At 43.0% G+C, this 25,553-nt stretch overlaps 1 protein-coding gene across 2 annotated transcripts in view; it reads right to left on the bottom strand.

The window, feature by feature from the left end:
• Positions 1–3,849: 3,849 nt before the first annotated feature.
• The window catches only part of dachd (dachshund d), a 303,675-nt gene continuing 281,971 nt past the window's right edge, over positions 3,850–25,553 (bottom strand). For both annotated transcript variants that reach the window (XM_031805691.1, XM_020462118.2), the window contains exons 9-11: positions 25,322–25,465; positions 19,633–19,701; positions 3,850–4,435 (exon numbers count right to left, since the gene is read on the bottom strand). In XM_031805691.1, coding sequence (XP_031661551.1) covers positions 4,398–4,435; positions 19,633–19,701; positions 25,322–25,465 — 251 coding nt within the window. In that variant the 3' untranslated portion in view covers positions 3,850–4,397. The remainder of the gene's footprint in view (positions 4,436–19,632; positions 19,702–25,321; positions 25,466–25,553) is intronic.

Below are 25,553 nucleotides of genomic sequence, written 5' to 3'. Positions count from 1 at the left end.
GGGGTGCTATGTAAGTTATTCACGACAAGTCAACAACAAACCTACAAACTCCATCGCAACAAACTTTCAAAATAAAACAACAAAGGGCTCTATTCAATCAGATCCAATTCAGCTGACATCCACATAGCAGTTGTTTTGTCAGTGTTGGAACTGTGTTAGAGCTGTCAAATCCACAAGAGGCTCCTGGCATTATACCTGAATCGGACATTGCCATTGGCTGCACGGAGTTGCGTTAAGAGAAATCCCATGCAGCCTTGTTTACAAGTTCAAACACTGGAATGTGATGTAATCGACATCTCGATTGGCTGACAGAAATCCTCATTATTTATTTGAATGATTTTACATTAGTGTCATTATTTATATATAGCCTACACTTTCTCGTTCTGAACTTCTAACACGAGTGGAAAGGGTGTGGCTTCATGACAATGATCAAGAGCAGCTTCTCACCGATTTGACAGCTCCAACCCAGTCACACCTCCGACACTGCCAAAACATCAGCTATGCGGGTGTTGGCTATCGTCCGATAACACTTGATCTGATTGAATCTAGGCCAAAGTGTGAACATGGGACACTCTTTTCCTTACATTTTTTCAAACACAGCCTGTTTCTTTTACAGTATATGACAGACATCAGTCCCTGTCTCAGGAATGAACTCATACATACTGTATAGGAGTTGACTCAGCCGGTGTAGGAAACTATTCAACCTTCCTTTTGAATACAAATGAAGCACATCTTTCCATAAAGTAAAATGCCTTATTTTTGCTGCATCAGGATGGCATTAACATACATTGTTGATTTGCAAGGGAACTTTAAGACAAGCTAATATACTATTTAATCCTATATCCATCAGCCACTGATGTTATGCAATGCACTTTGCTTGAGTTTTTAAACAAATATTGTACAACTGAGAAGGTTGGCTAGTTGTTTCCTAGTCATTCTTTCTCGCTGCTGTATTGTCTGTATATTTCTCAAACGCTATATCTATATATAAACGCTATATCCACATTTGTGTTTTTTCATCAGAAATGATTGCTTATGGGTACCTTCATGTGTGTGTAAAATATTACTGTTCTCAGATTTCTTATTCATATATTGTAGATGTGTATGGATATTTTTTTGTGTTCAAAACGCTGTATATCCACTGTTTAGCTGGAATGGAATGTTCATATCCTGCATATTTGACTGTGATATGTGGTTGTCACACCGAGCTATCTTAAAATGTACGGTAAATCGCTCTGGATTAGAGACTCTGCTAAATGACAAAAATGTTAAATGTAATACATACAGATTGATCTGACAAATGTATCATTCATACAATTCTTTACCAAAAGAAAAGTTGTTATTTCTTACATTTAACTGTGTAAAACCTATCAGTACTACTTATTTCTCTGAGAGTGAGGCGGATATATAGCATTTTGGCAAAAATAACATGATTATTTGTCCCTCTGAAATGAAACCATCACGTGATAGATTTTAAACAAATACATGTCTGTCATTGAACAACCCCATGCCATGTTTAGATAGTGAATAAACACACCGATCTCTTTCATAATTTCTTTAAACAATAAAAGTTAATTTACAAACATTTCTGAAAAATTATATATACAGTGCCTTCTGAAAATATTCAGACCCCTTGACCTTTTCCACATTTTGATACGTTACAGCCTTATTCTACAATTGATTAAATAAATACAAATCCTTAGCAATCTACATACAATACCCGATTATGACGTAGTGAAAACAGGTTTTTAGAAATGTGTGCAAATTAATAAAAAATACATAGCAGAAATATCTTATTTACATAAGTATTCAGACCCTTTGTTATGAGACTCAAAATTGAGTTCAGGTGCATCCTGTTTCCATTGATGATCCTTGAGATCTTTCTACAACTTGATTGGACTCCAGTTGTAGTGCCTTTCCAAATCATGATTGGACATGATTTGGACAGGCACACAACTGTCTATATAAGGTCCCAAAGTTAACAGTGCATGTCAGAGCAGAAACCAAGCCACGAGGTCGAAGGAATTGTCCGTAGAGCTCCGAGACAGGATTGTGTTGAGGCACAGATCTGGGGAAGGGTACCAAAACATTTCTGCAGCATTGAAGGTCCCCAAGAACACGGTGTCCTCCATCATTCTTAAATGAAAGAAGTTTGGAACCACCAAGACTCTTCTTAGAGCTGGCCGCCTGGCCAAACTGAGCAATCGGGGAAGAAGGGTCTTGATCAGGGATGTGAACAAGAACCCAATGATCACTCTGACAGAGCTCTAGAGTTCCTCTGTGGAGATAGGAGAACCTTCCAGAAGGACAACCATCTCTGCAGCACTCCACTAATCATGCCTTTATGGTAGAGTGACAAAAACGGAAGCCACTCCTCAGTAATAGGCACATGAAAGCCCACTTGGAGTTTGCCAAAAGACACCTAAAGACTCTCAGACCATGACAAACAACATTCTCTGGTCCAATGAAACCAAGATTGAACTCTTTGGCCTGAATTCCAAGCGTCACTTCTGGAGAAAACCTGGCACCATTCCTAAGGTGAAGCATGGTGGTGGCAGCATCATGCTGTGGGGATGTTTTTCAGAGGCAGGGACTGGGAGACTAGGACTGGGATCGAGACTGGGATCGAGGCAAAGTACAGAGAGATCCTTGATGAAAACCTGCTCCAGAGCGCTCAGGACCTCAGACTGGGGTGAAGGTTCACCTTCCAACAGGACAACGACCGGAAGCACACAGCCAAGACAACGCAGGAGTGGCTTTGAGACAAGTCTCTGAATGGCCTTGAGTGGCCCAGCCAGAGCCCAGACATGAACCCGACCGAACATCTCTGGAGAGACCTGAAAATAGTTGCACACCAACGCTCCCCATCCAACCTGACAGAGCTTGAGAGGATCTGCAGAGAAGAATGGGAGGAACATTCCCCAAATACAGGTGTGCCAAGCTTGTGGAGTCATACCCAAGAAGACTCAAGGCTTTAATCGCTGCCAAAGGTGCTTCAACAAAGTACTGAGTTTTACTCAGGGTCTGAATACTTATGCAAATGTAATATTTCAGTGTTTTTAAAAATAACTAAATTAGCAAACATTTAAAAAAAACTATTTTTGCTTTGTCATTATGGGTTATTGTGTGTAGATTGATGAGGGGGAATTTAAAAATAAATACATTTTAGAATAAAGCTGTAACCTAAAAATACTTGGAAAAAGTCAAGGGTTCTGAATAATTTCAGAAGTCACTGCATATAGTGTTTTGACTTCTGAATAAATTGGCTTAAATGAGGAGATTCATTAACTAGTGTTAATATGCGATTATCACCAGTCAATGTAACAAATGAACAGCCACACATTAGGAACAAAAGATTAAACCTTATCCTGGACTAAAAAGGATTTTCATTTTAAATGGATTATGGTTATGTGTCTGGGAAAGTGGCCCCAAGTGTTTCAATAAAAAGTGATACTAACTGTTGCAAAGGGTTACCATTGACAGCCAAAGTTATTTATTTAAAAGCAAAATGTTCGAGTACATTTTCAAAATCAGTTGGGCTTAAGTGAATCAACCCTACGTATTTGTTCAGCATAATATAGGATTTATTAAATATCATAATTCCAGGACAAACATTTACATGCCTGCATGCTTTTTCACCAAAATGGCAGCTATTTGAAAGAATGATGGTTCAGAAATGAAACAAAAACAAACTATAAATTCATATGAATGTCGGTATTGTCTTCCTAATAGATCTACTGCATACACAATACCACCTCTTAACTTTATATACACATACCATATTAATCAACTCAGCTTTTGATAGAGTGTGTTAGTGTGTCATTATCATCAGTTCTGGTATAACAACAATGGTAAAAAGGAAACTTTATTGTATTTTCTTCTAATTTAGAAAACATTCAAATCAAATCTCAGTCGTCTCTTTTGATCAACATACGGATAAATAAAAAAAATCACAGAGGTTCTTTCCAAGCGTTATATATATTTTGTTTACATCTCGGAATTAAACTTGAAATACAAAACACAACCTCTGAGTCTGATCATGTTCAAAGCTTTGTCGCTGGTTGAAATACAGTATAAAAAATCTTCAGTGCTGTGAATTTCTTTGCGATATTACCAACAGTGTACCCCTTGGTACATTTTTACTGTGCAATTATTGATTTTTTTTAAACAACCAACCTCAATTAATCAAAACCTGCTTTAGCGACTATGTAATGTTGATATCTGTGAGAAAAATAGTTTCTACATTCAGACACAACCCTTTTCCGGTGTTTGGCCAAACACACTTCCATTGAACTGCTACAGTACACGCAGTGTGACCTGTTTCTGCTACGAAATCCACCTGGGCTCTTGACAATCTCCGTCAGATTGTTTATTTTCTTTAGCTCATCATCTTCTTATCAGTACATCACTGTGGTTTTCAAGAACAGTCTTCCATCTGAAAGAAAGAACACAGTAGAGAGGGATTAGCCAATAGCGTACTGGCCATGCTGACTCAACCTGGAAATATGGGGTTAAGCTTTGTCCTGAGAGTCGCCAAAAACACAACCAGTGTGGTTGCTAGCGTGCGTGATGCTTTCCCACAATAACCTAACTGAATAATAATGTTACATGAAATGTTTGAAGAGGTGTGTTCTGATTTGACAAAATCTTGAAAACATCAAAGAATCTGATCTAAGAACTTCCAATACACATGGAATAGGCCTACTTTTATCCAATACTCTTCCAATGTCCCTATTTGCTCTAAGTTACTCAAGCATATCATCACTCACAACTGTAGATTTAACAACAGATATTAATATTGTTTATCCTACAAAGTCAAGTCTATAATTGTTGCACGAATGATTTGCATCATCTGTTGGATCAAACTGTGAAATCGAGCAGCAGCATTTGAAGAGACTCTTTATGCCATTGTTTGTCTGTCTCATGCATTGAAATAGTGAAATAAAACCAGGCCGATACAACTGTCTACACATTTCATCTTAGACAAAAGGCAAATCGTACAAGGAACTGCCCATATCCTACGCTGTCTACCTGACAAATCGTACAAGGAACTGCCCATATCCTACGCTGTCTACCTGACAAATCATACAAGGAACTGCCCCTATCCTACGCTGTCTACCTGACAATTGCACGTCAGATGTGTTAAAGACATCTCACCTGACATGCTTGTTTGAAAATAATATTGCACTCAAGAAGAGTTTTACACATGACACTTCCTGTATGGAAGGAGTGTTTATTGAAACATATGTGTTGCGTAAAAACCCGAAGAGGGTGGCCAGCAGAGATAGGAGGGATGGGCTGAGAGAAGCTGAGGGTTGGGATGTGGAATTGGAGTTGCTGTGCGGGAGATAGAATGATGGTCAAATATAAAAGTACAAATAAGTCTAAATCAAACATAACAAAAAGTATGTTTGCGTGACACTGAGGGACAGTGTTTTTACAACTAATGCTGGTTTGCCTGAGGCTGATGCCGTGCAGGTGTTTGTACACATGCATATACACACACTCTCATTCAAATACACACATACAGTACAAGAACACACACATACATGCAATAGTGCCAGACATGCACACAAACATATACAGTTGGCATTGCTGTTATAATTTTAGTTGTCCTTGATGTTCTTTGTTTTACATTTATTTTAATTGTGTTTATTAAAAAAGAAAATGCATTATTGTTTGCTCTTTTTCTTGTCTTTTTTCTCTTTAGTTCATTCTCTTGGTTCTACTTTTCTTGTCTTTTTTCCCTTTAGTTCATTCTCTTGGTTCTACTTTTCTTGTCTTTTTTCCCTTTAGTTCATTCTCTTGGTTCTACTTTTCTTGTCTTTTTTCCCTTTAGTTCATTCTCTTGGTTCTGTTTTTCTTGCCTTTTTTCTCTTTAGTTCATTCTCTTGGTTCTACTTTTCTTGGCTTTTTTCCCTTTAGTTCATTCTCTTGGTTCTGTTTTTCTTGCCTTTTTTCTCTTTAGTTCATTCTCTTGGTTCTACTTTTCTTGTCTTTTTTCCCTTTAGTTCATTCTCTTGGTTCTACTTTTCTTGTCTTTTTTCCCTTTAGTTCATTCTCTTGGTTCTACTTTTCTTGTCTTTTTTCCCTTTAGTTCATTCTCTTGGTTCTGTTTTTCTTGCCTTTTTTCTCTTTAGTTCATTCTCTTGGTTCTACTTTTCTTGTCTTTTTTCCCTTTAGTTCATTCTCTTGGTTCTGTTTTTCTTGCCTTTTTTCTCTTTAGTTCATTCTCTTGGTTCTACTTTTCTTGTCTTTTTTCCCTTTAGTTCATTCTCTTGGTTCTACTTTTCTTGTCTTTTTTCCCTTTAGTTCATTCTCTTGGTTCTACTTTTCTTGTCTTTTTTCCCTTTAGTTCAATCTCTTGGTTCTGTTTTTCTTGCCTTTTTTCTCTTTAGTTCATTCTCTTGGTTCTACTTTTCTTGTCTTTTTTCCCTTTAGTTCATTCTCTTGGTTCTACTTTTCTTGTCTTTTTTCTCTTTAGTTCATTCTCTTGGTTCTGTTGTTCTTGTCTTTTTTCTCTTTAGTTCATTCTCTTGGTTCTACTTTTCTTGTCTTTTTTCCCTTTAGTTCATTCTCTTGGTTCTGTTTTTCTTGCCTTTTTTCTCTTTAGTTCATTCTCTTGGTTCTACTTTTCTTGTCTTTTTTCCCTTTAGTTCATTCTCTTGGTTCTACTTTTCTTGTCTTTTTTCCCTTTAGTTCATTCTCTTGGTTCTACTTTTCTTGTCTTTTTTCCCTTTAGTTCATTCTCTTGGTTCTGTTTTTCTTGCCTTTTTTCTCTTTAGTTCATTCTCTTGGTTCTACTTTTCTTGTCTTTTTTCCCTTTAGTTCATTCTCTTGGTTCTACTTTTCTTGTCTTTTTTCTCTTTAGTTCATTCTCTTGGTTCTGTTGTTCTTGTCTTTTTTCTCTTTAGTTCATTCTCTTGGGTCTGTTTTTCTTGCCTTTTTTCTCTTTAGTTCATTCTCTTGGTTGTTGGTGCATTTTTTTTGGGGGGGGAATGGAATTAATTGTAAAAAAAAATATTGCGGGGGGGGGGTGTCGAGGGACAGCTATTGGGGAACTGTGTAGGGGATCTTGGAGGGTTCAGGTTCACGTTTTTTGGCCTTGTGGGAGATCCGTCAACGTGCCCTTGAGCAGGGCATTGACCCTGGATGCTTCTGTCGTGTATCTGGCTATGCCGGATTAAGTGAAATGACATGCTATTCTATAAAATCATTTCTCCGTAATTAATATTACTTGATTGAGCTAATCATGTAAATGTAATTAACTAGAGAGTCGGGTACCACGAAAGAATCTTAAAAATCTAGTTAAATTTGACATCAATAGCAGTCAATATTAATCGTCATCTTAATTTAGTCTCATCTGAAAGTTGTAAATTCTTGGTTATCTGCACGAACCCTGGCTAACAATTTGAATCAGCAATACAAAATTGGGTTTAGTCATTTATTTACTAAATACCTAACTAATCACACAGAATTACACATACACATAATTAAATCATAACTTGATTACAAATTACATCATAAAGGAAAACGTCCCTAGTGGGCGGAACAGATATGACAGCTTGTTACAGAAAGAAAAGGGGCTGGGTTTGAGTGAAGGAGCGGGAAGACTGAGGAAGAAAGGCCGAAGCTGTACTATCGTAAATACAGTATCTTATGCATTCTAAATTACCGCCCATTTGGAAAAGGAAAATGCAATGAATATTTACTCTGAGCTGCGCTTTGATAGGTTGGTGGTAGATGGAAGCCCGTGTTGCCCAACCAAGTCCTTTGAAGAATGTCTCTGGTTGTCAATTGAATACATTGTAGTAACGTCGATGGGTGATAGACGGGATACTCTGTCTGTTCCTTCCTAACCCTCGTTGCATCTGCTGTTGCTAACTCAACGGCTAGGAGGTATCACTTCTGTAGTGAATAAGATTTCAAAGTTCATACCATTCGCAACCAAAGCTCACGCTGATGTTGGCTTGGTTCTGTAGTTATTATCTGAACCATTCTGACATAGGACCGTCATCCTCACGTCCTCGGAACAGGAGGTTATATTGTCATCAAGGGCTTATATAGAAAGGGAGAGGAGTGCGTGTTTGAAAAGTTTTATAGCTGGCGCAGTGGTTAAGGGGGCTGTACTGCAGCGCCAGCTGTGCCAGCAGAGACTCTGGGTTCGCGTCCAGGCTCTGTCGTAACCGGCCGTGACCGGGAGGTCCGTGGGGCGACGCACAATTGGCCTAGCGTCGCCCGGGTTAGGGAGGGTTTGGCCGGTAGGGAAATCCTTGTCTCATCGCGCACCAGCGTCTCCTGTGGCGGGCTGGGCGCAATGCGCACTAACCAAGGTTGCCAGGTGCACGGTGTTTCCTCCAACACATTGGTGCGCCTAGCTTCCGGGTTGGAAGGCGCTGTGTTAAATAAGCAGTGTGGCTTGGTTGGGTTGTGTATCGGAGGACGCATGACTTTCAACATTCGTCTCTCCCGAGCCCGTACGGGAGTTGTAGCGACGAGACAAGATAGTAGCTACTAAACAATTGGATACCACGAAATTGGGGAGAAAAAGGGGTAAAATAAAATAAAAATATTTAAAAAAATAAGAAAAGTTTTATAGCCCATGTCCCTTCACATGGGCGGGCCACTGATTGAGCAGAGCCCTATCTTATGAAAACCCAAATCTCACATTTTAGAAGCTAAAATCACATTTCATCCCATCACGAATAATTTCATATTCAAACAATTAAATTGAACAACAATTCCATGTGAATCCGATAACTCTGATTGTAGACTTTCCACTGTAGAGTTTATGTCATCTTCTCATTGATGAGAATGTCTCAGATGACAACCGAACTGACATCATATCCATTAAGTACCACCGCATATGTTCAATTGATCGGATAGCCAGAATACCGTTCATTTTCCCCCACCTTCTGATATTCCCAGAATCTCTATGTTAACCAAGGGTTTTGCAAATGTAACCTCAGTAGGGTAGAGAGAAGAAAAAGGGGGAAGCGGTATTTATGACAGTCATAAACCTACCCCCCAGGCCAACGTCATGACACTTCTGTGTGTCACTCTGAATGGGAGTCTGTTGGATGACTGGTATGATGTAGTTGTTGAGTGGCTTCACTGCAAGTATATTGTATGTTTCGGATATTCAATAAAAAGTGTTTATTGAAAAAGGCAGAGCCATTCTTCTCTGATGCTATCTCTAGACACCTGCAACCTGACGAGCTTTGTCCATTTTCAAAGAACACTCGTCTCTGAGTGGTACGCCTGAGCGAGCAGAGCTGCCTCTGACGCGGGGCTGGTAAAAGCATCTGTTAGGCGCAGCTCAGGAGCATGTTTGACATTTATTACCCCCGTATTTCCTCTGCGCTGCATTACTGTGCCTTAAGCAGCCCTTTCTTCTCTCTGGCAGTGAACCTAAATAATTAAATTTAGAAAAGCACACCGAGAGACTTAAAGCAGCGACAGCTTGAGAAGAGCGATGTGTTGCTGCCTGGCAGTCAGATATGACACAATGTGAGGTCCGAGACATAGAGCGACATCTAGTAGAAAATGGTACGTTAGTTATAGGCTTTGAAGAGACTCACATTCATTGATCTTCTGTAATCTCACTATTGGACCATTTAACCTTTGGCCTCTTAAGGTCCATGGCACACTATATTTTGAGCCATATATGAATCAGAGGAGCCTCTCAATTCTATATGGAAAATACAATATAATATGATGAAACCTTCCTCCATAAACATTTTGATGAGTACATGTTCTCACTCACTAATATCCTAAATCTCACAACCAATGATACAACACTTTATGATAGGAGAGCATCCATCACTGCACCGTGTACCTAAATCCCCAGCCTTCTGTCGTCGATGCATCAGTGTGCTGTATGTATGTGTATGAAAAGCTGGGTGGAAAAAGAACAAAGGCTTATTGTGGGGAGATGGAGTGGAAAGACAAACACAGGGCTAATTATCCGAACCTGCCGTGGGTCTCCAAGGTATTGCACTCTGGCCGCCTCTATTCAAGCAACACTGCAGAGTTATGTGTAAAAGCCATTACAGTGTAAATGCAAAGGGCTAAAAATAAAGGGAAGAGAGGAAGGTGGTGGTGGTTGGAGGGGGTTGGATGGGGAGGAGAGTAGACACATCCATGGTGGATGAAATGCTATGCCACCTTTCTCTGCCTTTCTGTCTGATCGGCTTCACTGTCACAGCTGTTTATAGGGAATTGTGAGAATGGTATGGGGAGGTGAAAGCGTGGCTGATTATCACTTTTGATAAGTTGTGAAGTAACGCATCAGGCATAGTAGTGTGCAAAACATCACATTGCTCAGGGAAAATAAAATGATCAGGAGAGAATTAAGAAATGTATTTTTGACATAAGGTTCTCTTGGAAATTGTAGACAACATTTTCAATTTGGGCAAACAAATTGGTGGAACTCCTTGCATGTTTGTTCTGTTTTAATCAACTTACACCGCCTCCAGTTTGCAGTATTAGTGCAAATGTTGAAACATACTGATTTCCATTTTTGAGTGAGAAATATTGATGAAAGACTCATTAAAATATGTAAAAACTTTAGCCATTTGTATAATGAAGATGAAAAGTTCATTAAAGGGGATAAATATTTCATTAGATGCTGAATAAAACAATGCTTTTTGGGCTTCTCTCAGCATAAAATTCCTTTTGAAAGATTAATTAATACATTTACATTATGCAAATGTAGCTCATGCAAATATTTTATGAAGACAATTAAAGGGCTTTTTTTCATTTTTTTGCTTCAGTGACATTCATTCATTTAATTTTTATTTTACATGAACTGTTTTGATGTTTAATCTCGCAACTTTATCTCTCGGTCATGTTAACTTGCCCAACACATCGAAGGGCAAACAGGTTGGAACCAGAGAAGAGATACTGGGGAAGATATTCAGGCGAGAGCTGCAGTCCCAGTAGCATGGCTGTCTGGTAGCTGCTACAACGGCCAGAACTGCCTCTTGGAACCGATTCAAAAGCACTGCAAAAGCAATTAATAAACACAGACTGTGTTAATATCGCAGAATTAGAGAAGTGTGACAAAAGACAAATAGAAATAATTAGTTACCTTAAAAATTATGCTCTCGTTAATTTGTTTTCTCGCTCTCTCTCGCCCTAGCCTGAGCTGTGTGTTGAAAATATAACATACATTTCTCTTGGCTTTTATGCGTGTGATAGGCTTGGGTGTTTTTCACGCGTTTTCTTTGCTTGTGTAATTTATCAACATCATTTTTTGCCATTTGAGGGTAATTACGGTTTACTAGGCTGTTGGCAGAGGAGGGGAGAGCAGAGGAGACATGGGTGGCAGACAAATGCTTCTCTAATTGAACAAAAGCACACATTGTTCCATGTTAACTCAACCTTCTCCTATGTCTATTCTTTTAAGGCCATGATCACTGGCATTGTGAGCCGAAGAAATGATGCTTCATAGCTACAGTCAGAAATGCATCTGCTACTTTGCCAAGTTGTAACATTAGAGAAAACATGTATGTTTATTGTCTATGACACTGTCAATCTACCATGGCAATAGTTGGTACATGGCAATGACTATTTCTTTGATCACATACAAAGAAAATTGTACTGTAATATAATAAATAAGTTTTAAAAGTTAACAATCCATTTAACAATTCAACTACAAAGAGCTCTTCAATGTCAATCTTAATTCTTCTAATTTCCAATTAAGGCTGCTAAATATACCAATTTAGCATCACATGGGGGGCTATAAATATTCTCTATCCAAAAGTGAAGATTTTTAGTGAAATTCTGACATTTGGTTTTCCTTTTTTGGGACAGCCGCCCTTTTCACATCTCTCCACTGACTGAATGGCATTTCATTAAGCAAGAATCTTCCCTCCTTACGGTACAAATTCTCAATTTGTTCGCTTATTATTTCTTATTTGACAAAAATATATTTTTAACCCTGTGAGACCCAAGCATTTTATTTACCCCTCAGAAAGGCTAATAGGGCTCTGATTATGAATATTGTACATTTGAAGTTTGTAGAAAATATTTATGGAAATGTGGCAAAAAATGTGGTAAGAAAACTGTGAAATTCTATTAAAATCACATCAAAATGGATCAAAAGCATGATGTGCTTTTTATACATGTGATATAAAATATTTTCTCATGGTATATATAGTTGAAATGAATGTTTTGAAAAATACATATTTGTCAACTAGACCAATCCAAGTTGGAGTATTTTCTAACTCTAACTTACTTTTAGTAATATTTGGTTGTCCTTTCTGGCTTAATTTGGAGTGATAACCTTCTATCTTACTTTTTACCATAAATGGCTGTCAAAGGCAGCATTCTGACCTAATAAACCACACTGTTTCCCTTCCAAATTCTGCAAATACTTCAAGAGTAATTTTGATGCCTCATCTACACATCAAAAATATATATCTTTAATAAACAATGTGTGGTTTATTAGGTCAGAATACTGGCGACCATTTATGGTTAAAAAAAATTAAGACTTCCCAGCAAACGGGACGTCCTAACGTTCCCATTAGGTCCTTTAAGGGTTTCGGCGTGAAGTTATCCTATTGACGTTCTTGAAAAGATCTAAGAACGTTGAGGGATGGTACCAAGGAAACGTTCTCTGAGAAACCTTGTCTAGTTCCCTGTAAGTTACCAGGACATCACTAAGGACCAACGTCTGGACCTTTTTAGGACATTCTCAGGACATACATTTACTAGTCCTTAGGACATTGTGTGATGGTCCCAAGGAAACGTTCTCTGAGGGACATTTGTCTAGTACCCTGTAAGTTCCCAGGATGTGTCACGCCTTGGTCTTAGTATTTTGTGTTTTCTTTAATTATTTGTTCAGGCCAGGGTGTGACATGGGTTATTGTGTTGTCGTATTGGTTTTTTTTGTAGGCATTGGGATTGTGGTTGATTAGGGGTGTGTCGAGTGTAGGCTTGGCAGCCTGAGGTGGTTCTCGATCAGAGTCAGGTGCTTCTCGTTGCCTCTGATTGGGAACCGTATTTAGGTAGCCTGAGTTCGCTTTGTATTTCGTGGGTGATTGTTCCTGTCTCTGTGTAGTGTTCACCAGATAGGCTGTATTAGGTTTCACGTTCCGTTTGTTGTTTTTGTATTTATTATAGTTATTTCATGTATCGTCACTTTTTTTCATTAAAGACATGAGTAACCACCACGCTGCATTTCGGTCCGACTCTCTTTTGACAAACGAAGAACGCCGTTACAGAATCACCCACCACACACGGACCGAGCGGCGTGGTTACAGGCAGCGACCGCAGGAAAAGCGAAAGGAGGAATGGACATGGGAAGACGTATTGGATGGCAAAGGTTGTTACACTTGGGAGGAGATACTGGCTGGAAGAGATCGCATCCCATGGGAACAGGTGGAGGCACTTAGGAGAGCAGAGGCAGCCGGAGATAAGAGCCGACGATACGAGGGAACACGGTTGGCAAGGAAACCTGAAAAGCAGCCCCAAAAATGTATTGGGGGGGGCTCAGAGGGTGAGTGGCTGAGTCGGATGTCAGACCTGAGCCAACTCTCCCTGCTAATCGTGAAGAGCAGTTGCAGTGGGAGAGGCTGCATCACTTGGAGAATTGGACATGGGAGGAGGAACTGGGCTCAGCCTGGAGAATATCGCCGTCCCAAGGAAGAACTAGAGGCGGCTAAAGCAGGGAGGCGCTGGTATGAAGAGGCAGCACGGCGACGCGGATGGAAGCCTGAGAGTCAGCCCCAAAAATGTATTGGGGGGGGGCTTACAGGGAGTATGGCTATGCCAGGTAGGAGACCTGCGCAAACTCCCTGTGCTTACCGGGGGGCTAAAGAGACCGGGCAGGCACCGTGTTATGCTAGTGAGCGCACGGTGTCTCCAGTGCGGGTGCATAGCCCGGTACGGTTCATACCAGCCCTTCGTATTGGCCGGGCTAGAGTGGGCATCGAGCCAGGTAAGCTTGGGAAGGCTCGGTGCTCAAGAGCTCCAGTGCGCCTGCACGGTCTGGTCTATCCAGAGCCACCTCCACACACCAGTCCTCCGGTAGCAGCTCCCCGCACCAGGCTTCCTGTGCGTGTCCTCGCTCCAGTATCACCAGTGCCCGCACCACGCATCAGGCCTACAGTGCGCCTTGCCTCTCCTGCTCTGTCGGAGTCTCCCGCCTGTTCAGCACAGCCAGAGCCTTCCTTCCCTCCTGCGCTGTCGGAGTCTCCCGCCTGTTCAGCGCAGCCAGCGTTTTCCTCCTCTCCTGCGCTGTCGGAGTCTCCCGCCTGTTCAGCGCAGCCAGCGTTTTCCTCCTCTCCTGCGCTGCCGGAGCCTCCTGCCTGTTTGAAGCAGCCTGAGCTGCCAGTCTGCAGGGTGCTGTCAGTCTGCAAGGAGCTGCCAGTCTGCAAGGAGCTGCCAGTCTGCAAGGAGCTGCCAGTCTGCAAGGAGCTGTCAGCCTGCATGGAGCAGTCAGAGCTGTCAGTCTGCAAGGAGCTGCCAGTCTGCAGGGAGCTGTCAGTCTGCAAGGAGCTGTCAGTCTGCAAGGAGCTGCCAGTCTGCAAGGAGCTGTCAGCCTGCATGGAGCAGTCAGAGCTGTCAGTCTGCATGAAGCAGCCAGAGCTGTCAGTCTGCAAGGAGCTGCCAGTCTGCAAGGAGCTGCCAGTCTGCAAGGAGCTGTCAGTCTGCAAGGAGCTGCCAGTCTGCAAGGAGCTGCCAGTCTGCAAGGAGCTGTCAGCCTGCATGGAGCAGTCAGAGCTGTCAGTCTGCAAGGAGCTGCCAGTCTGCAGGGAGCTGTCAGTCTGCAAGGAGCGGTCAGTCTGCAAGGAGCTGTCAATCTGCAAGGAGCTGTCAGCCTGCATGGAGCAGTCAGAGCTGTCAGTCTGCAAAGAGCTGCCAGTCTGCAAGGAGCTGTCAGCCTGCATGGAGCAGTCAGAGCTGTCAGTCTGCATAGAGCAGCTAGATCCGCCAGTCAACCAGAATCTTCCAGATCTGCTAGTCAACCAGAATCTTCCAGATCTGCTAGTCAACCTGAATCTTCCAGATCCGCCAGCCAGCCAGGATCTACCGGAGCCTACTACCTACCTGAGCTTCATCTCAGTACTGGGCTTCCTCTCAGTACTGGGCTTCCTCTCAGTACTGGGCTTCCCCTCAGTTCCGGGCTGCCCCTCAGTTCCGGGCTGCCCCTCAGTTCCGGGCTGCCCCTCAGTCCCGAGCTGCCCCTCAGTCCCGAGCTGCCTCAGTCCCGAGCTGCCCCTCAGTCTCGAGCTGCCCCTCAGTCCCGAGCTGCCCCTCAGTCCAGAGATGCCCCTCAGTCACGAGCTGCTCCTCAGTTCTGTGGGGTTCTGGGTGAGGACTATTAGGCCATGGTCGGCGGCGAGGGTGGATTATCCCAGGACGCGAAGGGGAGGAACTATGACATTTATGGAGTGGGGTCCACGTCCCGAGCCGGAGCCGCCACCATGGACAGACGCCCACCCGGACCCTCCCTATGGTTTTGAGGTGCGTCCGGGAGTCCGCACCTTGGGGGGGGGGGGGGTTCTGTCACGCCTTGGTCTTAGTATTTTGTGTTTTCTTTAATTATTTGTTCAGGCCAGGGTGTGACATGGGTTATTGTGTTGTCGTATTGTTTTTTTTTGTAGGCATTGGGATTGTGGTTGATTAGGGGTGTGTCGAGTGTAGGCTTGGCTGCCTGAGGCGGTTCTCGATCAGAGTCAGGTGCTTCTCGTTGCCTCTGATTGGGAACCGTATTTAGGTAGCCTGAGTTCGCTTTGTATTTCGTGGGTGATTGTTCCTGTCTCTGTGTAGTGTTCACCAGATAGGCTGTATTAGGTTTCACGTTCCGTTTGTTGTTTTTGTATTTATTATAGTTATTTCATGTATCGTCACTTTTTTTCAATAAAGACATGAGTAACCACCACGCTGCATTTCGGTCCGACTCTCTTTCGACAAACGAAGAACGCCGTTACAGGATGTCACTGAGGACCATGTCAGGACGCTTTTAGGATGTTCTCAAGGACATACATTTTATTAGTCCTTAGGACATTGTGTGATGATCCCAAGGGATCGTTTTCTGGGCAAACTTTTTATAGTTCCCAGTTTGTGCCAGGTACGTGTCATGGTCCCCTGAACGTTCTAGGGACATTCTGTCATTGTTCCCTGGATGTTTAATGTAGTTCCCGGGTTTGTCAAATTTTTAGGACGTTCTCAGGATATTGTGTCATGGTCCCCTGAAGCTTTTGTCTAGTTCCTGGTATCATAGTGATTTACTGTGTAATCTTCCTATTTTCCAGGGGAAATTGAGACCTGTCAGTGATAAAGCGGTGATGTTAGGAAGAGGTGGGAAGGAAGGGTGGGAGAGACATTGTTGGGGATTATTAGAGGAAGACGTAATGATACTAATAAAGAAGTGAGAGGTGTTGTGACCCCAAATTGCACCATATTCCCTACAATCTCCTAGTTATTTTTCCCAACCAAGGTATTATAATCCCTGATCAACTCCCAGCTGAGACTTTTTAAACTTCTCACTCTATTCTAAATATGCACCAATCTGGTTTTGACTTCTCACTCTATTCTAAACATGCATCAATCTGGTTTTAACTTCTCACTCTATTCTAAACATGCATCAATCTGGTTTAAACTTCTCACTCTATTCTAAACATGCACCAATCTGGTTTTAACTTCTCACTCTATTCTAAATATGCACCAATCTGGTTTTAACTTCTCACTCTATTCTAAACATGCATCAATCTGGTTTTAACTTCTCACTCTATTCTAAACATGCACCAATCTGGTTTTAACTTCTCACCCTATTCTAAATATGCACCAATCTGGTTTTAACTTCTCACTCTAATCTAAACATGCATTAATCTGGTTTTAACTTCTCACTCTATTCTAAACATGCATCAATCTGGTTTTTAACTTCTCACTCTATTCTAAACATGCATTAATCTGGTTTTAACTTCTCACTCTATTCTAAACATGCACCAATCTGGTTTTAACTTCTCACCCTATTCTAAATATGCACCAATCTGGTTTTAACTTCTCACTCTAATCTAAACATGCATTAATCTGGTTTTAACTTCTCACTCTATTCTAAACATGCATCAATCTGGTTTTAACTTCTCACTCTATTCTAAACATGCATCAATCTGGTTTTAACTTCTCACTCTATTCTAAACATGCACCAATCTGGCTTTAATTTCTCACTCTATTCTAAACATGCACCAATCTGGTTTTAACTTCTCACTCTATTCTAATCATGCATCATTCTGGTTTTAGATCTGGACATAGCACAGTTTCAGCCACTATGCTTGTTTTACATGATGTGTTAAATTGCCTAGATCCTATGCTGCCTTACCTAGAGATTTTCTAAGGCACTTGACACAGTTGACCATTCCCTACTCATTAAAAAAACTGTCTGAAATGGGAATGGATAGGGAGTCTTGCAAATGGTTTAAGAACTACTTGACCAACAGGACACAACCTGTGTTTTCTGATTGTGTCAAGTCTAGTTTACTCAATATTATAAAAGGTGTCACAGGGTGTCACACCCTGACCTTAGAGATACTTTTTTTCTTCTCTATTTGGTTAGGTCAGGGTGTGATTTGGGTGGGCATTCTAGTTTGTCTGTTTCCTTGTTGGCCAGGTATGGTTCCCAATCAGAGCCAGCTGTCTATCGTTGCCTCTGATTGGGAATCATACTTAGGCAGCATTTTCCCACCTGTTTTTGCGGGTAATTATTTATTTTCTGTGTGTGTTTGTGTGCGTCACGGTTGCTTCACGTTCAGTTTCACTTTATTTGTCACGGTTTTCTTCTAACTCCTCCTCTGACGAAGAGGTGTAGCAAGGATCGGACCAAAATGCAGCGTGGTAATTTTCATACATGTTTAATAACGAATAAACACGAACAATACAAAAACAAGAACCGTAACACCGAAACCGCCTATACTGGTGCAAAGTAACACAGAGACAGGAACAATCACCCACGAAACACTCAAAGAATATGGCTGCCTAAATATGGTTCCCAATCAGAGACAACGATAAACACCTGCCTCTGATTGAGAACCACTCCAGACAGCCATAGACTATGCTAGAAAACCCCACTAAGCCACAATCCCAATACCTACGAAAAACCCCAAGACAAAACAAACCACATAAATAAACCCATGTCACACCCTGGCCTGACCAAAATAATAAAGAAAACACAAAATACTAAGACCAGGGCGTGACATTATTAAAGATGTGGAACTACATGCATGTGACGCGGGTTGATTTTGGGACATGTTCTCGTTACTATCTCGTTACTATCTATATAAATAATACTGGTCTATGTAGTAAATGCTGTAATATGCATCTGTATGCAGATGATACGGTTATGTAAGCCATCGCACCGACTGACCAAGCAATGTTAGAGCTGCAATCTGATTTTGTTACATTACAGAAAGTCCTTATTGATTTAAAACATGTATTTAATACTGGCAAACCTAAATATATGTTGTTTCAATTCACTGAAAAATGTCTCAGATGGGCTACACATTCAGTCATTGGAGGGATGCAGATTCTACTACTCATAAACCTTTGGAGGCCATCTACCATAGCCCCCTTCCCTTTATGACAGGTGATTGTTTTATTACTCATCACTGCATCCTGTATCAGAAGGTCGGCTGGACCGCACTAAAATCCCGTAGATCACTTCATTACTCCCTTCTTGTTTACAAAGCTCTGCTCCACAAGCCTACAACATACCCCACTTCCCTGTTGAAATATAAAAATATGAGACACCAAACCCGTTCGCAGGGTTGGTTAACTCTTCAGGTCCCACTTGTCTCCACTATCTGCCTTTAGTTTTAATGCACCGCAGTTATACCTCACAAAACAAGTGATTGAGTTTACTGAAGTGTGCAACTGTTTCAATTGATGATTCTAACTTGTTGTAATAACCTGATGTCATGTATTTATAGCTCTCTTGCATTGTTTTATATTTTTGTTGTTGCTTAATTTTTGTCCTCAGGGCACCATTGTAAATGGGAAACTGTTCTCTGCCCTGGTCAAAAGCAGTGCAATAGATGGGGCATACACTACATAGGAAATAAGTGTAATTTGGGATGCAGTCTTCAGAGGTTATCACCACCCTCCACTTCATATCCAAGACCCCACAAGGCAAACAAACAGACTGGGATGCAGTCTTCAGAGGTTATCACCAACCTCCACTTCATATCCAAGACCCCACAAGGCAAACAAACAGACTGGGATGCAGTCTTCAGAGGTTATCACCACCCTCCACTTCATATCCAAGACCCCACAAGGCAAACAAACAGACTGGGATGCAGTCTTCAGAGGTTATCACCAACCTCCACTTCATATCCAAGACCCCACAAGGCAAACAAACAGACTGGGATGCAGTCTTCAGAGGTTATCACCAACCTCCACTTCATATCCAAGACCCCACAAGGCAAACAAACAGACTGGGATGCAGTCTTCAGAGGTTATCACCACCCTCCACTTCATATCCAAGACCCCACAAGGCAAACAAACAAGTGATTAATGTCCCCCCCAATGCTGTGGCCCAGATGGCAAGCTGTACACTTCAACAGCAGGCAGAGTTAACACTAATGCTCAGAGAGAGAGGAGAGAGAGCGAGATATCAGGTTCATGTACCTTGTATTGCCCTCTCAGCATCTGTTCTTCCAGTGCTGCGGTCACTCTCCATCTCTGGGGTCAGTGAGTCTGGGACAGCAGAGGGATAGAACACAACCGCTGTTAAAGTGGAACTGACAGTGTTTTAGCAACATGAAACCTTATTAAAATATGTTCATATACACCCCCAGGAATAATATGAAACTTAATTTGTATTTTTTTAAAAACATTTTCTGACAAGCGAGCACTTAGACATGGTCATTTTCACGTTTTCATATATTAATCGAATGTTTGGGAATGGCATTTGTGAAGATTATATAGCAATATAGAGTGGGAAAGCGTCCGGCTACTATTCTCCATTGTTTATCAGTGCAATGTTGATGGCCAAAGCTAGCTGAAAAAGGTTTAGAGGGTTAATCTAATGTTCCCATATTATATTTCATCTCATCTCACTCTGGCTAGCTTTAGTTGTTGATCTTTTTGTTGCTGATGTGCATATGCAACTGAGGGAGAGAGAGCCTGCCTTTTCATGGTTGTTTGAGCAATAGGACTGTGAAGTTTCACAATGTAAGAGCACTTCCGTGGTGTTAAAATATTTGCAGAAACCCATTCAGGTGTATTTGGTTGCTTTTGGTGAATGTGTTCTGATGATCTAAAGTTGTGCTGTTGCTACTGCCTGTAATCACACAGTCCAGTTCAAAGTGAATGATGGCCCATGTGACAAATGGCTAATTTGCATATAGACCTACTGTAGCTCTGATTGGCTATGGCGCACTGACCTGTGTAGAGTCCGGTCCCGGACAAGACAGATGTTTTTATTAGGTTTTATTTACAGCAGTGTCCATGAATTGTTCAAACGCGTAAGATGCTGTATATAGCATTTTAACATTTATATTAACAAAAGAGAGATTTTTTGGGGGGGGGAGCACTGCCTGGATCACCAGTGCAGTTGAACGCAGCATTGATGTATGGTGCATTCAAAATGTATTGTAGTTGAGTAGCCAGCCTAGGCTACTGCTCAAATGCAATGCAATTTCAGTTGAATTCACCAATGTGTGCACATCAGGCTGTAATTTCATAAAGTAGATGACTTAACGGTTGACTTATTTATATTCACTAGTGTGTGCTATGCGGCCCAGCGGGCCTTGTGTCTGACACATGTGCACTGGCCTATTAACAACGTTATGACTGACTTGTGATCATTGACCTTGCTAGTTTGATTGTATTGACATTTCCAGCCTTAGTCATCTGTTTAAGTTCGAAATATTGAGTCATTTAAACTGAAACAGTGTATCCCGAATGGGTGGAGGCAGCAAACAATGTGCTTGGCCAGCTGTGATTTACAACATGATAGCAATATAACTACAAGAAATGTATTGGTTAATTATATTAATCATGCAATGAACTGAATCCATATATTCTGCCAACAATGCTTTACTGTACGTCATGGAATTTTGAGTAAAATAGAACCTATTTAAAACCTCTTATAATGTTTGTTTTGAACCATAAACTGGGAATTTGATATTTTTGACTGATATTATGATTGTCTGTTAGTTTCATATCTGCAAAGTAGTTCAAATGTTGTCTGTTCCACTTTAAACACCCTTCACATGGACCAGCCACACTAAAAGCTTTCACTTAAAAACTTAAAAACTTTCTGTAACTTTCTGTAACTTTCCTGTAAGTGAAAAATACAATAAGACATTGAATGATCAGTCAGATTGCTGAATCATGATTTAGCTTGATATAACTTGTAATATGTAAAGACAATAACCTATAACACTATGAGTTATTAGCACAACACTGTGATTGAGTGTAACTGCGATCTATTGTCCTTAGCTAGCACTCAAAACAAAGGAAAGAAGAAAAGAGGAGAGCAGTAGAGCACAGTACAGGACAGGACAGGACAGGACAGTACAATACTCTATGATTCCCCAAGAAGCACATTTCTTTGCTGCAAACAGTGAAAAACAGAAAGTATATAAATATGCCACACCCTGATCTGTTTCACCTGTCTTTGTGCTTGTCTCTACCCCACTCCAGGTGTCACCCATCTTCCACAGTATCCCCAGCATATTTATACTTGTGTTCTCTGTTTGTCTGTTGCCAGTTAGTTTTGTTTCATCAAGCATACCAATGTTTTCACCCATGCTCCCTTCTGTCTCTAGTTCCTATTTTCTAGATTTCCTGTTTTTTGACCATTCTACTACCTGCCCTGCCTGTTGTTCTGTACCTTGTCACACCACTCTGAACTGGCCATGACGAACTCAGCAGACTTGGACCACCTCTGCAACGCCGTTTCCTTCCAAGGAGCAATTCTGCTGGTTGTTTGTCAGGCAGCCCACCACAACGGTAACCTCCCATCTCCTTAGTAACCTGGCTGTTAGCAGCGCGGCCTCCCTGGCCACCCGGCTTCCCGAGAGCCTCGCTTCGCTGGAGAGTCAGGAACCTGTTGAGCGTTTCTTGCGCAGAGTTCTCTCATCATTGAGCTACAGCCCTCCTCCTTCCCCTTGGACCTCTCAAAGATAGTGTACTTCATCACGCTGATGTCCGGGAGTGCTCTTGCCTGGGCTACGGCCGTTTGGGTACAGCAGTCGGCCATATGCTTCAGTCTGGAAAAGTTTGTGTCGGAGGTGAAGAAGGTTTTTGATACTCAATTGTCCGGGAGAGTGGCTGCCCGGAAGTTACAAAAGCCTTGGCAAGACTCCTGTAGTGTGACAGACTTTTTCCGTTTGTTGGCATCTGAGAGTGTCTGGAAACCGGAATTGCTGTTCGACATGTTCCTGTAAGGAGTATCGGAGGAGGTTATGGACAAACTAGCAGCCCGGGAACTACCGACGGATCTCAACTCGCTCATTGCCTTGACCATCCTTGACCATTGACCATCGATGTGCGGCTACGGGAATGCAGGAAGGAGAGGGGGTTTGATTCCACTCGCCCGCCCAAGGATTCCACATTGCCTCCCGGAAGTCCCAACGTCTCCGTTGCCTGTCTCCGAAGTCTGCCGAATTACCTCTTCCTCAGCCAATGCAACTAGGCAGAGATAGGCTGTCCCCAGCTGAATGTCTACACTGGCTTCACACGAAGAGTTGCCTGTATTGCGGCACTACTGTTCATTTCATGTCCTCATGTCCAGTAAAAGACCAGGCTCACCAGTAGGGGGCAAGTAGTCTGGTGGGCCATACGGAGAACATTTACTCTCCCCTTACTCACACCCTTTCCATGCCATCCTGCTGTGGGGGAACCAGTCAAAATCTCTCTGGGGACTCATCGACTCTGGGGCCGATGAGAGTTTTATGGACGCTACCCTGGTGTCCGTGCTGGGCATCCCCACTCAGCCCCTCTCCATTCCCATGGATGTTAGAGCGCTCTATAGGCTGGGTCACCCACAATACCACTCCTATCAACCTACGAGTGTCAGGGGAACCACAGTGAGGCTATCCAATTCATGCTAATTATTGCGGTGGCATGTAGCCTAGTGGTTAGAGTGTTGGGCCAGTAACCGAAAGGTTTCTGGACGGTAAAAAGAATCTGTCATTCTGCCGCTGAACAAGGCAGTTAACCCACTGTTCCCCGGTAGGCCATCATTGTAAATAAGAATTTGTTCTTAACTGACTTAAAGGTAAAGGTGAAATATATATTTTTTCATTAAGTCTCCTCAGGTTCCCATGGTATTGGGATTCTCTTGGCTCCAGCGACACAATCCCCTTATTGACTGTACTGCCATGCCCATTGCCTGAAGTCAGCATAACCTGCCCCAGGACATCTTCGCCATTCCCGCTGAGTACCAGGACCTCCGGGAGGTTTTCAGTAAGGCCCGGGTCACTTCACTTCCTCCGCACCGACCCTATGATTTCGGAATCGACCTTCTCCCAGGCACCACACTGCCCCGGGGACGACTGTACTCTCTGTCCAGTCCGGAGACCAAGGCTATGGAGACCTACATCGAGGACTCCCTAGCTGCAGGGTGTATCCGTTCTTTCGCCTCCCCCGCAGGCGCAGGGTTTGTGAAGAACAAGGACAAAACCCTGCGTCGGTGCATCGATTACCGGGGCCTCAATGACATCATGGTGAAGAACTGCTACCCGCTACCACTCATCGCCTCGGCCTTCGAGACGCTCCAGGGGGCCACCGTTATCTCCAAGTTGGACCTGCGGATGCCTACCACCTGGTGCGGATAATGGGAGGGGGAGAAGTGGAAGACTGCCTTCAACATAGCCAGCAGTCACAACGAGTATCTGGTCATGCCATTTGGCCTTTCCAATGCCCCAGCTGTGTTCCAGGCAGATAACCGGATGTTTGTTCCTGACACTGTCCACTCCTCCGTCCTGGAGTGGGACCACTACGGCCCAGCTCATGATGCAGCACGTCTTCCGGATCCATAGACTCCCGGTGGAAAAGGTCTCCAACCAGGGGCCTCAGTTCTCATCCCGCTTCTGGAAGGCGTTCTGAACGCTCATTGAGTCATCGGTTCAACCCTCAGTCCAACGTCCAGTAGAAGCGAGCAATCAAGACCTGGCGATGACTCTTTGCTGCCTTGTCTCCGCCAACCCCACCATCTGGATCCAGCAACCAGTGTGGGTTGAATATGCCTGCTCTGCCGCTGGGCTCTCGTCTTTCGAGTGTTCAAAGGGTTATCAGCCCCGCTCTCCCCCCTGCATGCGGAAGAGGTCGGTGTACTCTCGTCCCAGATGTTTGTCTGCCGCTGTCGCCGTACCTGGAAGAGAGCCCAGTCGGCTTTTGTCAAGACCACCTACAGGTATCGATGACAAGTGGACTGCCACCGGACCCCGGCTCCCCGGTATCTTGTCGGGCAGAGGGTATGGCTGTCCGCTCGAGACCTGCCCCTCCGGGTGGATTCCTGCAAACTTTCGAAAGGTGTTCGTCTTCTGTTGCCCTGTTCACTCCATATACATTCGACTTTTCATGTGTCTAGGATTAAACCTCACATATGTCTCACAGCCCTATGTCTCCTGTTTCTAGGTCCACCCCTCTTCCCCGTCTCATCGACGGCCAACCGGCGTACACGGTGAGGCGCTTCTTGAAGGTTCGACCACTAGGCAGGGGATTCCAGTACCTGGTTGACTGGGAGGGTTATGGCCCAGAGGAGAGGTGCTGGGTCCCTGCTAGGCACATCCTGGACCCACCCAGGCCTCATCACCCTGGTCAACCAGGTATGCGCCCAGTTAGGACGCCAGGTGGCGCCCCTAGAGGGGGGGTGGGTACTATCACAAACTGTTCACCTGTCTTTGTGCTTGTCTCCACCCCCCTCCAGGTGTCACCCATTTTCCTCATTATCACCAGTGTATTTATACCTGTGTTTTCCGTTTGTCTGTTGCTAGTTCATCTTGATACGTCAAGCCTACTAGCATTTTTCCCGTGCTCCCTTCTGTCTCTAGTTCCTGTTTTCTAGCTTTCCCAATGTTTTACCAGTCTGCCTGCCCTGACCCTTAGCCTGCGTGTCGTTCTGTACCTTGTCACATCCCCCTGGATTACTGAAGTCTGCCTGCCCTGTGCCTGCCTGCCGTTCTGTACCTTTCGGACTCTACTTTGGACTACAGACCTCTGGAAGCCCTTGACCTGTCGTTTGCCTGCCCCCCTGTTTTTGTAATAAACTTTGGTTACTTCAAAACTATCTGTGTCTGAGTCTTCTCCTGAGCCTTGACAACATGAAAGTAGAGTGAAACAGAGAATAAAAAACAACCCTAACCATTGACTGAGCGCAGGCTCTCTGAGGGTGACGGCTGTTTGATGCAGTGTTCGGCCTGCTCCCTCCTCTTGGACTCATACTCCAGAGCCTCCTGCAGTTTCCTCTTAGCCTTCTTCTCCTTCTTCAAACGCTTCTGGATTATTGCTGAGGGAAAAGAGAGAAGAGGATAAATATATCAAATAAATGTTATTTAATCGTTTTCTATCTAAGCATATCAATTAGGAATAAATTG

Source organism: Oncorhynchus kisutch, linkage group LG26 (assembly GCF_002021735.2).
Source record: "Oncorhynchus kisutch isolate 150728-3 linkage group LG26, Okis_V2, whole genome shotgun sequence".
NCBI classification, from domain to species: Eukaryota; Metazoa; Chordata; class Actinopteri; order Salmoniformes; family Salmonidae; genus Oncorhynchus; species Oncorhynchus kisutch.
The sequence above is the reverse complement of the archived record's forward strand: the minus strand, read 5'-3'. Positions and strand labels throughout refer to the sequence as shown.